At 31.9% G+C, this 18,540-nt stretch overlaps 1 protein-coding gene across 1 annotated transcript; it reads left to right on the forward strand.

The window, feature by feature from the left end:
• Positions 1-12,395: 12,395 nt before the first annotated feature.
• Positions 12,396-17,840, forward strand: LOC141652606 (short-chain dehydrogenase TIC 32 B, chloroplastic). The gene is made up of 8 exons (XM_074460146.1): positions 12,396-12,599; positions 14,023-14,254; positions 14,412-14,491; positions 15,936-16,089; positions 16,202-16,280; positions 16,718-16,805; positions 17,133-17,179; positions 17,441-17,840. The coding sequence occupies exons 1-8, from the start codon at positions 12,476-12,478 to the stop codon at positions 17,627-17,629; spliced, it is 993 nt and encodes a 330-aa protein (XP_074316247.1). The 5' UTR covers positions 12,396-12,475; the 3' UTR covers positions 17,630-17,840.
• Positions 17,841-18,540: the final 700 nt, after the last annotated feature.

Raw genomic sequence — 18,540 nt, forward strand, 5'->3', positions numbered from 1 at the left:
TTAGAAACAAAAAATAAATTAATTATCTACAATTTATTAATATTAAAAAATTATTCATTTGTATTTGTTCACTTTTTATTAAATTAGAAGGAAAAAAAACCTTTGATATATTTATAATATCCAATTTTATAACAACTTTCGATTAAAAAAATGAGGTATTATGAGGCTAAAAGGCCCTTGGTCGAACTGGTTTGTGACAATTGTGCATGCATAATACGTACTACATGGAAGTTACTCATGTAAAGAGTAAAATGAACACTGAAATATGCCCCTAAGTTTTTTTGTTATTGTTGATGTCATATTTAATTATACATAATTTGAAGTTTATTTTTCAAATGTCATATGTATTTCTCCTACTAATTTTAAAGTTATTTTCCTCACAATACACTTCACTTTCTATTGATAATTTATTATTATCTTATTTACTTTCATTTGTCATTATATAAAAGTATATTAATCAAAATTTAAATAAGATATTCACAAATTATTGATAAGTACAAAGTTTGATATCTATTTTTCAAGGAGTATTAAAAGATAAAGAATGTAGCTGCTAATTTGCGAATCGAAATATCATATTATGACAAATGAGTAAATGTTTTGAAAAACTTTATTGTGCGATCGTTTTACAATTTAAAGTAAAAATGGTCCCACGAGTAATAAAATAGATTTGAATGAGGCTTAAAGGTAAATTAGATACACTTATTATAGAAATATGTATAAGGTTAAAATTCAATTCAAGCAACGATCAACATTAAAAAAAAAAGTCACGAAAAACACATAAAAGGGTAAGAGTAGTCTTTCCCTAACATAGTGAAAACCGTCTCTCTCAAACTTTTCTTCTGACAAATTTACATGCATAAAAAACGGTACTATTCAATTATATGGAGCAAACTAATTATTGTTGATGCTATATATATTTTTTTTGTGTGTAAATTGAGCACATCATCACTATAATTTAGGGAAAGATACGAATTGGGGAAGAGTGAGACATATTCGTCATTCATAATACGATACTTTAACCACCTTTAGGCAAAAATATAAAAATAAATGAAAAAATTTAAACCTAAAAGGGGGTCACGTACTTGCCGACTCTTCTATAGTTGTTTGTCGCATTAATGTTTTTATTTAAGTTTATGACATTTAACCAAGTGGTGTTAGTCCAGTGGTAGCCGGGTTAAACCTTGAAGCTTGCAGGAGTTGAGAGGTCCCGAGTTCGATTACCAGCTGGGGCGATGATCACTTGGCCACTGCAGCCCCCGAAGGGGGTGGCTTACATGATCCATGTGGTGGTGCGGGAATGCATGGACCCGGGGGGATTCAACCCCTCGTCATCAAAAAAAAAAAAAAAAGTTTATGACATTTATTTCATATTAATAAAAAAATGATTATATTGCTTCGTACAATTTGTGATTTATAACTTTTAGCTAACTTATTTGAACTTGCTTGAATTTATATATTTTAAGTGAAAAATATTAATTATAAATATGATAAAGATAAGGTTTGAACTTTAATTTTCTCAGAGATAAAAAAAAAACTCAATTTTTATTTTCTTATAATATACTAATTAAAGGTCATAATGTAAAACATGAAATTACACGACAATCTACTATTTCAATATGTCGATGATCAACACTCAAAATAGCACATTTGTTATTTAAATAGTGTAAAAAACTCTCAAAATGCTAAAAAAAATGTTGAATTTGTCGTTATCAAACAAAACCTAAGTTTCTGCATTTTTTTTCGTCATATTAAACTTAATCTTTACGGGATAATAATTATGAGATAATAAAATTTGATGAAAAAAGGACAATAATAATGAGATGGAGGAAGTAAGATTTATTCAAACATATTCAATTTACAAACATAGTACCCAAACACTTTGTTTGAGTATCTGGAATGGAGGTAGGGGAGGGGGCGAGTAAATGACTAGAAGGGAAAGGGAGAGATAAGATGGAAGATTGCTTCTTAAACTTTTCTTTATTGAAGGAGAAAAAAATTGTCTTCGGTAAGGGAGACGAGGATCCATATCATATGGAGTAAAGATTGGTGTTTTATGGAGGTGAATGTGATTTATGACTTCTTAGATGTAAAACGTGGCATAAAGGTAGTGATAGTGGTAGTGGATTGGAGGTTGTTTCAAGTAGTAAGAACTAATCACAGTGGCTGATGTTTTATTTTGCGGGTAAATTAGTGGGGTGGAGGGAGGGTGCATTTATGGAGGGTGATGAGTTTAATGAGGATAGTGATAATAAATAAATAAGGTTATTTATCAGCAAAATATCGCTTGCATTAAAACACATAGGTAACATGAATAATAACAAGAAACCTCAAAAGATCATATTGATAAAATTAATCTTGACCCCATCAATCCAAATTAAAGTAAAATCTTAATTCTAACAACATTGTCGAGAACAAGAGTTAGTTTTCATTGGATTGTGGATTTTTCTAGAGGTAGAGGTTTAGTTTTGCACTTAGTTGGATAAATTTGAGAGAAGTTTCGAAAGCAAGGATCAATCTTTCAAGGGATGAGATCAGATTGTTTTAGATCATATGTGTGAATATGGAAGAAAAATAGGGGTCTGCGGAAGGATTTTGTTTCAAATGAGAAGATGTGGGACAAGACTATTGTTATAGGGGAGTGTCATAAGCAGCCCCAGTCATGTAGTATTGCGTTGGAATTTGATTCACATTCAAAGGTACGTCTATAGTTTGACCGAGAGATATAACATTTAACTACCTGTAAATATTTTTACGCAACTACCATTTGACCCAACAATGATTAAATTATGGTTGTTATTCTAAAGAAGGAGATTTGTTGCATCATTAAGTTGATTATGCAAAGTAGATATCATTGTTTTCCTTGACCAATTAAAAAACAAACAGGTATTAATGAACAAAATCTAAAAACTCTCAGTCCCAAGTATCATATATATAAACTTCATATTGGTTTTATTTTCCTAAAAAACAACATTGTCGAGAGCAAGGGTTAGTTTCCATTGGATGGTGGATTTTTCTAGAAGTAGGGGTTTAGTTTTTCACTTGGTTGGATAAATTTGAGATAAGTTTCGGGTACAAGGATCGATCTTCAAAGGATGAGATTGTTTTAGATCGTGTGTGTGAATAGGGAAGAAAGAAAATTTTGTTTCAAATGACAATATGGGGGCCAAGACTATTACTTGGGGGGGCGGGGGGGCTTCGGTTCATAAGCAGCCCTAGCCATGTAGTATTGCGTTGGAATTTGGTTCATATTTAAACGTACTTCTATAGTTTAACCGGGAGATATAACATTCCAACTAACTCTAAATATTTTTACATAATTACAATTTCATCCAGCAATGATTAAATTATGGTTGTTATTCGAAAGGAAATTTGTTGCATAATTGAGTTGATTATGCAAAGTAGATATTATTGTTTTCCTTGACCAATTGAAAAACAAACAGGTATTAATGAACAAATTCTAAAAACTATCAGTCCAAGTATCATATATATAAACTTCAAATTAGTTTTATTTTCCTAAAAAAAATATTTTATTAATCAAACAATCTTTTATTCTTATATCAATACTATGTTAACGGGAATTATTTGTTGGTCATGCGGCATACATAAAATCTTAGAATTGAACGATGTACTATATGTCTATATTCCATTTGATTGTGAAATTTATCACACATTATTTTAATATCCGTGCAACGCACGGGCAAAAAAACTAGTACAACCCTAACTCGGACATAATATTAGAAAACCCTAACTAGTTGTTCGAACTGCTAACAGATTACAGGCATAATTCAATAAATTATGTATTCCCTCCGTCTCGGTCATTTGTTGTCCTTTGATTTTGGCACAAAGACCAAGGAAAGGGGGGGGGTCAATTACTAAATGACAAGTGGAATAAATTGAGTGTGAATAATCAAATTACTTATCAAATTCATTCTTAAAATATAAAGAACAACAAATGACCGAGACACCCCAAAATGAAAAAGAACAACAAATGACCGACAGAGGGAGTATAACTATAGGGGGTAATAATTTAAATTAAGAAAGGTCCAATAGATTATAATCACATAATCACGTATCAAATTACGACAACAAACACAGTGTGAATAAGAAATCCCGTGCATGCAATCCATGCATATTAATCAAACATCAAAAGGGTTTTCAATGACGATTCATCCTTGATGGAAACAAGACTAAGGGTGTGTTTGGATACCGAAATAAGAGGGAAAGGGAGGGGAGGGGGAAGGAGGGAAGGGAAAGGGAGAGAAGGGGAGGGGAGGGGGAATGGAGGAGATTAGTTTTCCCTCCAAATTTTTCCTATGTTGGAGGGGAAATAAATTAACTTAGAGGAAGGAAATGGAGGGATTCATTTTCCCTCCTCTTCCAAATCCCTTCACCCTCATCTAATATCCAAACAAAGGATTTTACCTCCTTCCTAATCTCTTCTCTCCCTTTCCCTCCAAATCCTTCAATCCAAACGCACCCTAAACTTCCGACCATCTTTATTATATAATGCATTTAATCAATGATTTTTAAAAAAACCATTAATTTTCTTTGGAATTATAGGCCTTAATTTCAACAACTTTTGAAAAAAAATAATCTTCCACTAGGGTTAGTATATCGATCTGCAAACATGATGTGATATATGTTGGATACTAATCACCAAAAAAATCGAGAATAAAGCTTCCTCATTTTGTGCCGATCAGGACTGTCCTCTATCGACAGTCGAACCAATTTATTTTGGAATACCGAAGGCAAATTTATAGCTAGATCTCTCTTAAGTTTGATTTTTTTTCATTCCTAATAATAATCAAAACCCTAACCATTTACTCCCTCCGTCCCGGTTATTTGTTGTCCTTTGGTTTTGGCATAAAACCAAGGAAATGAGATTAGGCCAATTACTAAATGACAAGTGGATTAAATTTAGTGTGAATGATCAAATTACTCATAAAATTTATTCTTAAAATAGAAAGGACAACAAATGACTGAGACACCCAAAAATGGAAAAGGACAACAAATGACCAGGACGGAGGGAGTATTTAAGTAGATAACATCATCGAGGTCTTACCACTTAAACCAACCAATCTGATAAAATAAAGAAAGCTTCCTTAACGACAACATTAACGTTGAGTTTTCAGCATGTCGTGAGACTATTAAGGGCATTCGACGTTAATTAGACAATTTCTAGGAGTTGGTGGCCATGTCAGCTTCAACGGTGAAATTATCCTTTTTTAATTAAACGTTATTAAGGAGATGGAATGTAAGTGAAATTAGTAACCGAGTAGGGGTGGTCGCACACGCTTAACAATGGAACATATGAAACATATTTGGAAATTTGAGATAATTTTTTCTGATTTACTCAAATATTATATTAACAAATTACCCTCTTATCATCAAAGTTGGGTCTGTCATAGAAAGAAAGTGTGTTTAAAGCATTTTTTTATCGACAATGTATTTAAATTAGAACTTTTTTTACAACGGTTTAAATTAAAGCTAATACACGGTAAAAGCGAGCTATTAGGGGATGTCATACGCCCAAACCAAGGAAAAATGAGTACAAGTAATTGTTATTAGTGAATATTAATCATAGTTGTCCCTTGACTTAAGTGTTAGTTACTATTTTTAGGAGGGAAAGGAATGCATAACCATGATTATACAAATATAATTATCTTCACTTGTTTCTAGAAGATCTACTAGAAAAATTGTCAAGGCCTTTTTTCGACTTATTTTATTATTTCGATTCGATTGATTAATTCGATTCGATTGATTCACTCATTTCGATTGATTGATTGATTGATTAGCTCCATTGATTCAATTCAACTCAGCTCAGCTCCATTAAATTCAGCTCATTTCAGCTTTACTAATTTAAATAATAGTTATTATTAATTTTGTTAACAATAATACTATTTTTTTGATATTAATATTATTTATTATTTATTATTATTATAATTAATAATATTGTTAATAATTTATTTATTTATTATTATTACTATTATTATTATTATTATGATGATGATGATGATGATGATGATGATGATGATGATGATGAATATTATTATTAAAATTAATAATAATGTTATTAATGTTAATGTTAATGTTATTGTTGTTGTTGTTGTTGTTGTTGTTGTTGTTGTTGTTGATATTATTATTATTATTATTATTATTATTATTATTATTATTATTATTATTATTATTATTATTATTATTATTATTATTATTATTGTCGTTGTTATTATAATTATTATTGGTATTATTATTAAAATTCATAACATTTATTATTAATATTATTAATGAGGCACACCGAATTGACTTGACTCACTTGCCAATACGGGATCTTACAAGTCAACACGCTTGCCAACATGGTTACAAATTCGCTTGGTACCCTACGAATCACAAATCGTTAAAAGCGAATTCTATCAAGTTGATTACTGAAAATACATGTAACACATTTTCTATAAGCGAATCGCGAATCGGTAAGGCGTATTCATAGCGAATATGGTAACCGTGCTTGCCAAACCATCATTTGAGGTACACATAAAACCTATAAATATCTCACTATTCACCAATCAATGGTAAAAACTTCTAACCAACAACTTCTTCTCTCTAGAAGTAAGACTATACTCGAGCTACTACAAGAAGGCACAGAGACCTTAGCTTCAAGCAAGGTCCCGACTATCCACCATTACCGTAAGGCATCAGAGAAGGACCTTTTGCATACCCTCTGAGGCCTTTGTTACGCGTGAAAGATCCATCCGAAGAGAGCAAGCATAGGCTCGAGATGCCATATGAGAGTAGGGCGTTGACTCGACCTGAATTCGAGCAACGCTTACTTGAGTGTTTTTATTCTAAACAATTATTTTACTAATATCATTATTAATATGACCTTATTATTTATTATTGTTATTAAAAATATTATTAGTAGAAAAATACTATTTTTTTCATTATTATAATTTATGATTATTCATATATAATATTATAATTTTTTTCTTATAAATATTAATTTTAGTATTACTATTATATTATGAATATTAATATACTATAGTTGATAATAACAATAATATTGAATGCTATTATTATTATTATTATTATTATGATTATTTGATTCAATTGACTTTATTCAGTCGATTGATTCAACTCAACTCTATTCTACATTCGATTCGATTCGATTGATTCAGCTCCATTCAATTGATTCGATTCGATTCGATTGATTCATCGGCTCCATTTGATTCAGCTCATTCGATTCGGCTCGGCTCCATTCGATTCGATTCGGCTCTAAAAAGCCAGAAAGAACAGGGCCTAATTCTAACTCGAGTTTCTATTAATTGCTTTTCATTGGTCTCGAGTGGATAACACAGAATTAATTCTAACAGTTAACTATTAAAACAACTATTTTTATACGTAATTTATTTTCGCAGTACGTTTTTTACTCATTGTAGTACTATTTCCGCAATAGTTTCCATTTGATACCCCTCACTCCCATTAGACTAGAAAGAACAGTAAACCAATTCCTCTCAATTCCAAGCAATTTTGCCATCTCAAATCAATCAATTTCTTCAATTATAGATGGAAATTAAATATAGAATAGACTCATACATATCTAGTTTCTTGATTGTAAACTTTTGAACAAACAAACTGATGCTTTTTCCATAATAATTTTAGTAAATTATTGTTTTATGGTTAGGGTGTTAATTAGGGTTTGAGGTGACGGTTGTTGAAGGGTTTCCACCGCTGGCTTGGTCGCGCGGTCGGGGTGAATGAATGGGGACGTCAGGGCGGTGGGATAGGAGGGAGTTGCGGTGGTGCGAAAAAGTGTAATACGGATTTGAGGGATGGAGGGTGTTAATGGTGGTCGAGGTAGTACGATGACACCCGTCAGGGGAGGTCTTTGGTCTTTCATTCCTTTGGAGAAGGGAAGGCTTGGTGAAGGCGGCATGGGTGGTTGATGATTTTGGCGATTTTTTTTCAAGTTTTCTATTGCAGTACAAAGTTTGGTAGTACCGTAGAAATGAAAGGGGTAAAACCGTCAAATGTGTATTGTAATGAGTAAAATGTGTACTGCGAAAATCAATGCCCTTTTTATATTACAATAACTCTTAAAAAAATAACTACTTAAAAAAAAATGTATTTCTCAAAATTGATAATTAATTTTGTCCACCAAAGTCAAATAGTCCACGAGTACTCAACTAGGACAACATAAACGAAATGATACTCCTTTGTTTTTAATTATTTGTTTCTTTTCTTTGCACTCGCATATGTATATAATTTTTGGAAAATGAGATAGCGACACCCGGTGTTACTCAAATTGAGTAACACCGAGGGTATTTCAGTAAAAATGATTTATAATTTTAATTTATGCACTTTTTTTCTAAAAAAATAGATTAACTCATTTATTAGGGGTAGAAGTCTGTAATTTATTTGTGAATACAAAAATTAACCTAAAACTACGAAAGCCACAAGGAACGCGGGATGTTGACGGAAGAGCTTAGACGTTTATGCACAAACTGTCCAGAATTCACACCAATGGAAGTATAATATGAACGAATGTAATTTGCAGCCAAAACAAGGGTACAATAGAAGGTAATTTTTTGTAGTAAAAATAAAATTAGTTCTTCTCCATTACTCCATTAGCCACGTTCTAAAACAAGAGTAATTTAGTTCTTCGCTAAAAATTTGTTGAATTAAATTCAACATTTCAAAAGCTTTTATTAGTGTTGACGGCTACAGTATTGCCGACAAATGACGCCGGATAGATCGAACATAGGTTAGTGAATGGTAATGTACGGTTTTGCCCTTCCCATTATAGATTAAAAGTTCAGAAGGAAATTTATATTAGTTATTTTAATATATTATTTTCTTTGGTGTTACCGAGATTCGGTAACACCCGGTGTCGCCCTAGCACTTCTCATAATTTTTTACATTCTAATCTTATATATATTAATGCAAAAGACAATGCTCAACATAGAATGCGCCACGTCATTCACCCAATTTTTTTTTATTTTTTTTTTTTTTTGGAAATTCAGGTTATGGTAGGTCCCGTTTACGTGGAAAGAGTTTATTTCTTTAAATCGTCTCTGACAAACATGCGACAAATTCCGTCATAGAAAATATTTTATGAAATAAATAGATAATCGGCATAAGTAAAAATAATTGCATATAAACGGAATGAATTACAAATCGAAATAAATGAAAGTAATTACATATAATCGGACTGAGTTACATAGTTAATGAAATAAATAGATAATCGGCTGAAGTAAAAGAAATTGCATATAAACAGAATGAATTACAAATCGGAATAAATGAAAGTAATTACATATAATCGGACTGAATTACATAGTTACTAATAAAATTACATAATTAACAATAAAATTACATAATTACGTGAATAAATTACATTTACTTACGGGATTGAATAACAAATAATGTGAATATTTTACAGAAATTAATGAAATTAACTATTGAATTTAAAACAATTGTAAAACTTTAATATATATTTCTCAAAAGAAAAAATTATCCTCTCAGATCTGTATAGAAAGTCGTTCATCACCGAGGATATATAAACTTGGAGCATAAATTACGGCAACTTAACTATCCATCGCGCACTCCGAAGTCGGAAGGTGACAATGATACGCTACCGAGTAATTTCTACTTCGACAAGTAACTTTTAGAGGCTACATTAATATCATCATATTAAAAACACGGCACCCGTATAATCTGCAAAAATGTGTAAATTACATTCCGAATTATAAAAATCAGAAAGTTAACTGCAGATATAACAGTGATGCAGTTATGCACTGGTGGTGAACATTTATAAGAGTTTTCCAAGTAGTGGCTTAGTGGAATCATGGCATAGGTGGTCAGTTAGGGTTACAACTTATGTTTATTTTGCAGTATAAATATCAGTGCAGACCGGCATAACTCACCATCAAAACAATAACAAAGCATAAAAAAAAAACTACACAATGGCATATGTTAAGAGTATTCCCATCACCAACATCAAGAAAGAAACGCCGAGAACAGAGCAAATCACTGTTCGGGTTATGAGACTATGGCACAAAACATGAGACAAAAAGCTAAATGACGTGAAAGGAGTTGAATTGATTCTATTAGACGTAAATGTAAGCCTTATTTTCTTTGATGTTGTTTTCAATGTGAAAAGTAAGTATATGATTAACCAAAACCATACTCATGTTTATGAAACAGGAAGACGTCATTCAGGCAACAATCAACCAGAGATTGACAAGGATTTTCCTAGAACAACTTACTGAAGTGAATACATACAAAATCAGAAGGTTCAGCATTTCCTCAAACCGAGTGGGCCTCGACATGGCAATATTTCACCCTTGCAAGATTTGGTTTGAATACAATACAAGGGTGATACCCATAACTGGTTCTGAGATACCACTTTCAGTTCATGTGTTTTACACTTTTCATGAAACTCTTTTTGGTGCAATGTCATATAGACTTTATATTGGTAAGAAAACAATTCCTAATTTTTCTGATAATGTGTTGCATATAGTAACTTAAACAAGAGTCAAGGGCATTCATTATCTCAGGTCAGCATCTATCTTCCAAGACCATTGTTTAGTTATGGCCAGCTTTATGTGGCACTTTCCAGGGTCACACGAAAAGAAGGCTTGAAAATTCTAATTTGTGATTCAAATATGCTTACTTCTACTACAACTACTAATGTAGTATATCATGAAATTTTTCAATTTTTAGAATAATTTCTATATATTAAAGTAGATTATTAAATTACATTTCTTTATTCGGGATGTAAGATTTTTATGTATGCAAATGTTATTTACAATAGTATATTACGTTATTTCCTCTTAACTCATTGCATTTGAATACGCATTTGAAATAAGTGTAAACATTAATTACGCAGATCGCCGATTTAGACCAATTAGATAATTACAATAGAAATGCAAAAAAAAAAAAAAATCATCCAAGAACATTAATACTTGCCCAAATACATACCCGTGCAATTTTGCACGGATCTAAAACTAGTGTAATGTAAAGTTACGAAATTTCTTTGCACCGGCCACAAGCACTTTTACCATTCTAAGTAAAACATCTTTATGTCGTATCATCATATTTTTTCTTTACACCCATTAAATTCCAATATGAATAATCCCAAAAGAGAGCCTGGAAAGTAGCAAGCGATCTCAATTGGCACTAAGAAAAAAAAGGAAAGAAATGAAGACCAATTGAGTATTAGTAGTCACTATAATTGGTTAAAAAGAACAGTATACCTTAAGTTAATTAATCACCCATGCATGCAAGTTTACTAATTGTATTCAGTACATAATTAGTTTGTAAGTAGTTTTGTCAGATGCTAATTTGAGGATTAAGATAGTACGGAGTATAATATAGCAAGGCGGACTTGTTTATTTAACACTCATGTCCAATTTTTTAAGGTGTTTTAAAAGTCGGGACTTTAATTTACCTCACTTATTCAAAAGGAGGATATACCCTAACCATTAATTTTGACCAATATTGTTTAAAGGAGTACATGCATGCATAGTACTTTAACTTATAAATACACGTATAAAAACAAAATACTATAAAAAAAAAGTAAAATTACAAGAAATGACTTTACTTTAATTTACTAATTAGGCCATGTTCTTTTGAGTTGAAAGTAACCGAGTTAAACTTAAGTAAATGAAATTTAACTGAATTAAATTTGAATTGAACTGATTGAGCTGAAGTGATTTAAGTGAGTGGAGTTAACCTGAATCGGATGTAAGTTGAAAAGAACAAGCCTTAAGTGGTACTAATTCAATATCCGATCTTCATAGATGCAAAAGATTATAGGAGTAATTTATAATACTCCGCATAACTCTTTTGTTATAAGGTCAAAATTGAAATGATTTAGACTATATAGTGTTATAAAATAACAAGTGATCTTACATTAATATTTACTCCGTATGTAAACACGTTAGATAGACATCGTGTTCATAAGATGACATTATAATTTAGTGCTATTTCATCACCGATTTATCTCAATTCCTATTCTCCGCAACCAAAAGATCGAAAAACCGTTCTTTTTCTATTAGATTCACCAAATATATCACATCATTGTATACATTATAACACCAATATAACCAATGACATAACATTTTAAATTTGTATTTACATTTATTAAAATCTACTCTTGCTTTTTTCCACAATTTATATCATCTTACGTAGCGCACTAAAAGAAATCAAGAATACATACAAAAGAAGAAGGAACTATCATTGGGCCTAGACTCTAGAAACACCCGATATCTGGTGGTCTAAATAATCCCTTAATTAATAATTAATTTAGGTCCACCAACAACTAATTTAACTTTATTTATTATGCAAACTTCCTTCCTTTTTCTTCATATATAAATAGCACCATAATATCATCTTCTTACACCTCAAAAAACAACACAATATATCATCTATCTATATTGCACGTACAATAATAATAATAAACACATACAAGAATAATAATATCATGAAAGGTGCATTGAAATATTTGACAGGAATAGCTGGCCCAAGTGGCTATGGCTCTAAGTCAACTGCTGATCAAGTTACTGAAAATTGTTCTTCTCCTACTATTCTCACTGCCATTGTTACTGGTATGTCGTCATCTTTTCTTTCAATCTCCGAAACTACGTACTCCTTCCGTCTCAATTAGTCCGTATTTGTGTATCTTTGATCAAAATATTACTCACAAAAAATATAAAAGGTAAATAAATAACTGGGACGTCAGTAGTTTGTACATACCATTTGTTTTGTATGTAGCCATGTAGGATCTTGGAACGACGATAATTTTTTATTTTATTTTTTTTCATACGAGTTTTGTCGTGAAAGCTACGAAAAATGAGATATTGTCACCAGCTGATTACATAATAACATTCAATGGATCTGGGTAATACAAAGAAATTATCACTCCATAAAATTATGAAGCAAAAGAGAGGTAAAGTATGTAACACTATTGAAGTTGACTTAGTTTACTTTTGATTCATAAATAAAGGAGCATGATAAAATCTTGTAGATCTATCGAATATCACAAATTCTTATTTAAGACTTCATATATCTGTTTTACTATTAAAACAGATAAACATTTGAGTCTGTTTTAAGAGTAAAATAAATATATCCGTCCTAAATAATATTAACTGGTTGAATATTCAGACATAGATTGTCATGGTCGAAGACTTGAAGCTATAATGATACGTAAACTATTATCATGGTTGAAAAATGAACACCATACTAGAATATGTGTCGTATGTATGTCGTACCATATAAAGACATATAATAAATTAATAATACCCTACTAAATTTAATTATTATCCTCACTAATCATTGTTGATCAGTATTTAAATATATCTATCTCAATCTATTAGTAGGTTTATCATAGTTGGAGTATCTTCAGTATATATTTTGTTTATTTGATTTGTTGGAGTAAGACAGATCTTCATGGGTCAGACCATATGATCATAGCTTTATGGAAACTTCTGTCTAGAATTAACAACTCTGATAAACTTTATTATTATTACTATTATTATTATTATTATTAGCATTAATTTGAAAAGTCTTAAGCTTTTTTCATATGCATGGGAATTTTATATGAAGACTAGTCATTGATTAATAAGGTCAAATTTATTTGTTAAGATAATACTAGTCAATTACCAAGCTCCATGCAAAATAAGTCTGTTTTAGACGGCCTGTTTATTGGTTAAACAACAATTTATTAATAATAATAATAATAATAATAATATGTGTTCTTATATATAAACCGTAAGACGGTCTTATACAATAATTATTGAATAAGAAATCATTTTTTTTGTGTGCAAAGAGACCTATAACACCTATAAGGGCGAATATGCTGCTGACGGGTTTGAACCCTGGTCATAAGTAGCACCCTCATGACTTTACTAACTAACCTAGCTGATATTTGCTGAATAAAATCAAATAGTGTTAGATTAAAGAGAATACATTTTTCTAAAAAAAAAATTATCTTGCTTATGCTAATATTTGAGATGTTTTGAAATAAAAAAGGCGCTACATCAGGAATCGGTGTCGAAACCGCAAGAGTGTTGGCAAAGAGAGGAGTTAGGGTTATAATTCCAGCAAGAAGTTTGAAGAAGGCAAATGAAGTGAAAGAGCTTATTCTAAGGGAAACTCCTCAAGCTGAGATTATTCTTTTGGAGATTGATCTTAGTTCCATGGCTTCTATTTGTAGATTTTGCTCAGAGTTTTTGTCTCTTGGCTTGCCTCTTAATATTCTAATGTAAGTTTTTGAGAAATTTATTTGCTACTTCTATCGTCTCAATTATTTATTTATCTTAAAAATACCGTCACAACTCACCACAAATAAAGATAAACAAATGATTGAGCCTGCGGGAAATTATTAGGTTTATTAATATTGTCTCATGCAAATTGAGCAGAAATAATGCTGGAGTGTTCTCTCAAAAGCTGGAATTTTCTGAAGACAAGATTGAGATCACAATGGCAACAAATTACTTTGGTAAAAATTTCAGCTTTTTACTACGTACCCTTTTTTTTTATCCTGTTTATTTTTGGTTATATAGCCCCACGTCCATAATTCAAAAATATCTAGTACTTGTAGTCTTGTATAGTTGTATTCCATTTTGTGTTTGTAGGATCACAATTATATTACGTCTACGGTCTATCTAGTAAAAAAAAAAGTCGGAATAAAAAAATTGATTGGGAAGATTTAAATTAATCTCCGGTTAATAATCGGTTAATAATCTGAATGAATAATTAACCGGAACTAAACTCAAAACCTGGTTCAACTTAAATCCACTACTCGAATCTACACAAAAACTAAACCATTTTTTTTTTCATTATTCATCGGTTATTTACATATAACACGAAAATTAGTAGTCTAACTCAAAAAGATCTAAACTAATATCCGGTTGATACAATTTCATCCGTGATTCATCAGTTATTTACGTACAACATGATAAATTGATAATAATCAAACTTGAATCTATCTCGAATTGACGTTAACATGACTTGAACCTGAATCAACTCGTAATAACACAAACCGATTTACATTGGGATCTGAGTGGTGGTACGTGTTGGAATCTGGGATGGATGACCTACCATGTTTTTTTGGTCGATAACCTACGAGCCATGAGTCAAAAGCATGAACAGCACTACCAATTAATAGTGTCGCATATCGTATGGATGCGAATGGACTATTTTTGTCGTCTGCAACTTACATGTTACCCACGCACTAGGTCCATGTCGTACGTGACATGGAGATCCATATTTATGCACTTTGGGTCCGACCACGTAACCTAATAATTCAATATAGGTTCGGATTCCTGGTTATTTAAGTTTGGTTCAAGTCTACTCGAATTATTTCACGTTTTAATCAGGTCATTTTGTTAGAGTAGTTTTCGGTACCAATTATTTATCCCCATGCATGGATAAATTTAACTTTCGAGTTAGGTTTTGATGAGACTATAAGTTCATTTATTTTTTTTTATTTATTTTTTTTTTTTTTATGACGAGGGGTTGAATCCCCCGGGCCCATGCATTCCCGCACCACCACATGGCCCATGTAAGTCACCCCCTTTGGGGGCTGCAGTGGCCAAGTGATCATCGCCCCAGCTGGTAGTCGAACCCGGGACCTTTCAACTCCTGCATTTCTGCAAGCTTTAAGGTTTAACCCGGCTACCACTGGACTAACACCACTTGGTTAAATATAAGTTCATTTGGGTTGAGTAAGTTCTATCAGACTTATTTTAGATCAGTTATTCTTACTTGTGACGAAAAAATACTTGTGATATTTCAGAGTCATACCAGTTGTGAAACATCACGAGTTTATAACGCGTCACAAATAAGAATTTACGATTTCCGAGTAGTGGACAAGGTATGTACTAGGTAAGAAACAAATAAGAAGAAATCAAAAACTGAATGAATGGTGTAATGAATTGCAGGGCATTATCTACTAACAGAGCTACTGTTAGAAAAGATGGTGGAGACAGCTGCACAAACTGGAATTGAAGGCAGAATTATTAATGTTTCCTCTTTAACCCACAGCTGGGTTAAGAAAGATCATTTCTCCTTATCTAAATTAATTAATCCTAACAAGTAATTATTCTTCTTATACCATACTCTTTATATATTGCTAATTTTTTCATTATTTTTTTGGATTCGCGTTTATTATACTAAAATTGTCGTGTTTTTCTTATCGACTATGCAGTTATAATGGTACGCAAGCGTATGCACAATCGAAATTGGCTAACATTATGCATGCCAAGGAAATTGCAAGGCAATTAAAGGTTGCAACTTAAACTCTCATTTCTTTAATTCTCTAAAAGAGAAAATTTGACGATAAAAAATAACGAGTGTGAATAAATAGTAATTACATTAGCAGAACTCGACTAAAAAGAAAGTAATTTACGATGACTAGTTACAAAATGTTTAAATTTTCAATCGTCTATCAATCAGGTCGTGTCACTTGAGTATTATACATTTCTTTCAATCGTGTTTGTGACCTGGTTTAAATCCCGTCATGTTATTAAGTAGCCAAATTAGAGGGAACCTCAAATGAATGGATCATGTAAATAGTAATTTCCAAAAATAAGAAAAGTGAAAGACAGGGGAACAAACAAACAAACAACCAAACAAAAGGAAAAAAGTAACAATGATTAAAAAAAAGCACTAGTTTTCTTTAATATTGCCTCCTAAATTGACCTTCGAATTGTGAAAATTGTAGGAAAGAAATGCAAGAGTAACAATCAACGCAGTACATCCAGGGATAGTGAAGACAGGAATTATCCGGGCTCACAAAGGCTTTATCACAGGCATGCATGCTTTGTCACCCCTCTTCCCAATAAAAATATTTATCGACAATCATAAGACGACATTGAGTTATCGAGATTTGGTATCATCCTCTCAGGCTTTCACGTATTTTTACGTAGGAGCTATCATTTTAATAAACCTTATCTGCATGGCTGCATGAACGTGAGAAGGTGATACCGAGACTTGTTACCACCGATGACATCATCTCATTTTCCTTAAAATATGATTGACTCACACTTATTAATTTCATTATATATATTATGCTCTTGATTATCTTTAGTTATTTTTGAAGTCTTAATTAATGATCATCATGAAATCTTGTATTTCAGATTCTTTGTATTTTCTAGCAGCCAAGTTGCTAAAGTCCTCATCACAGGTTTGTCCCATTTATCTTGTCTCTTATGCTTAAGCAAGATTCACTATTATCAAATTAAATTAATGGCCCCCCATCCCTCCCAACACGTAGGATATATCTTTCTAACGTTCAGAATATACGTAATATTCCCTTCGTCTCAATCATTTATTTACTTTTTGAATTTTTTTTTTAAATATTTTAATCAAAGTTAAATAACATGTCAGATATCGACTGTATGACTTGCATGGACCGTCCATAATTGATGGTTTATTTAAAATGCAGGGAGCAGCAACGACATGTTACGTAGCATTAAGCCCGAAATTGAAAGGCGTAAGCGGGAGATACTTTGCGGATTGTAACGAGAGTAGTTGTTCATCTTTGGCCTCCGATCCGTCTCATGGTCACCATCTTTGGAGGCAAACCCGTTCTCTCCTTCGCCGGCGATTGAACCTCCCTTCATTTAATTACTAGTATTATAAATTTATAATTAGGACTATATATCCTTTTTTGCACTCATCTTTGAACATACAAAGTTCAAATCCTAGGCTATACTACTAGTACATAGTAAATGGGGAAAATGTTGTAGCCACGTACGTATGAATGGATCGGACCATTGTAGTATGTACATATATATGATACCACTTATATATAAGTATATGGAATAAGACGACGTTAGACGTTAGTTATTATCATGGTGTATAATTTAATATCGAGTCGTTCTTTGCTGTAAGGTTCAAATTGGAAAACTCAAGGTCGTCTTAAAGTAACCTGGCTGCTAAAGGTCGTCGACAAATTACTAAATATCGTCGACAATTTTAATGAACTTCCAAATTTGCCCCTCCCTCACACTCCCCCTAATATTCTCCTTTTTATTCAAAAACTACCTATCACATTCCAAATTTTGAAAAAAAACAACCCGACTAAGATTTTGAAGAAAAAAAACCCGACACAAACGTATCGACCGCATCATTTCCGTCACGAATTCAAACATTCAACAAGGTATGTGATTCGGGATTAAATTTTTTTTGTAGTATTTTGCTTAGTTTGTAAATGTGTGACGGAATTAGGATAGATGCCAAATTAGTGACGGAATTAGGATAGATGCTTTGAATTCAATCGGATTTAGTCGTGTTACGCGAAAATCAAACGGAATAATCGAAACAATCAATTGAAAAAAAAAAAAAAAAAAAAAGAAAGAACACGAAATGCGGGCTGGACGAGGATCTTCTTCGTCCAAGACCAAGCCCGACGGAAGAATGTTTTCGTCTGTTGTGGGTCGTGGACGGAAGAAATTTTTCGCCATCGTGAAAGCAGTGTTGGACGAAGAAGATCTTCGTCGTGCCCATTTTAACGTTTTTTTTTTTCTTTTTGTTTTAGAATTT

The sequence above is a fragment of the Silene latifolia genome, chromosome 4 (assembly GCF_048544455.1).
Source record: "Silene latifolia isolate original U9 population chromosome 4, ASM4854445v1, whole genome shotgun sequence".
Lineage (NCBI taxonomy): Eukaryota > Viridiplantae > Streptophyta > Magnoliopsida > Caryophyllales > Caryophyllaceae > Silene > Silene latifolia.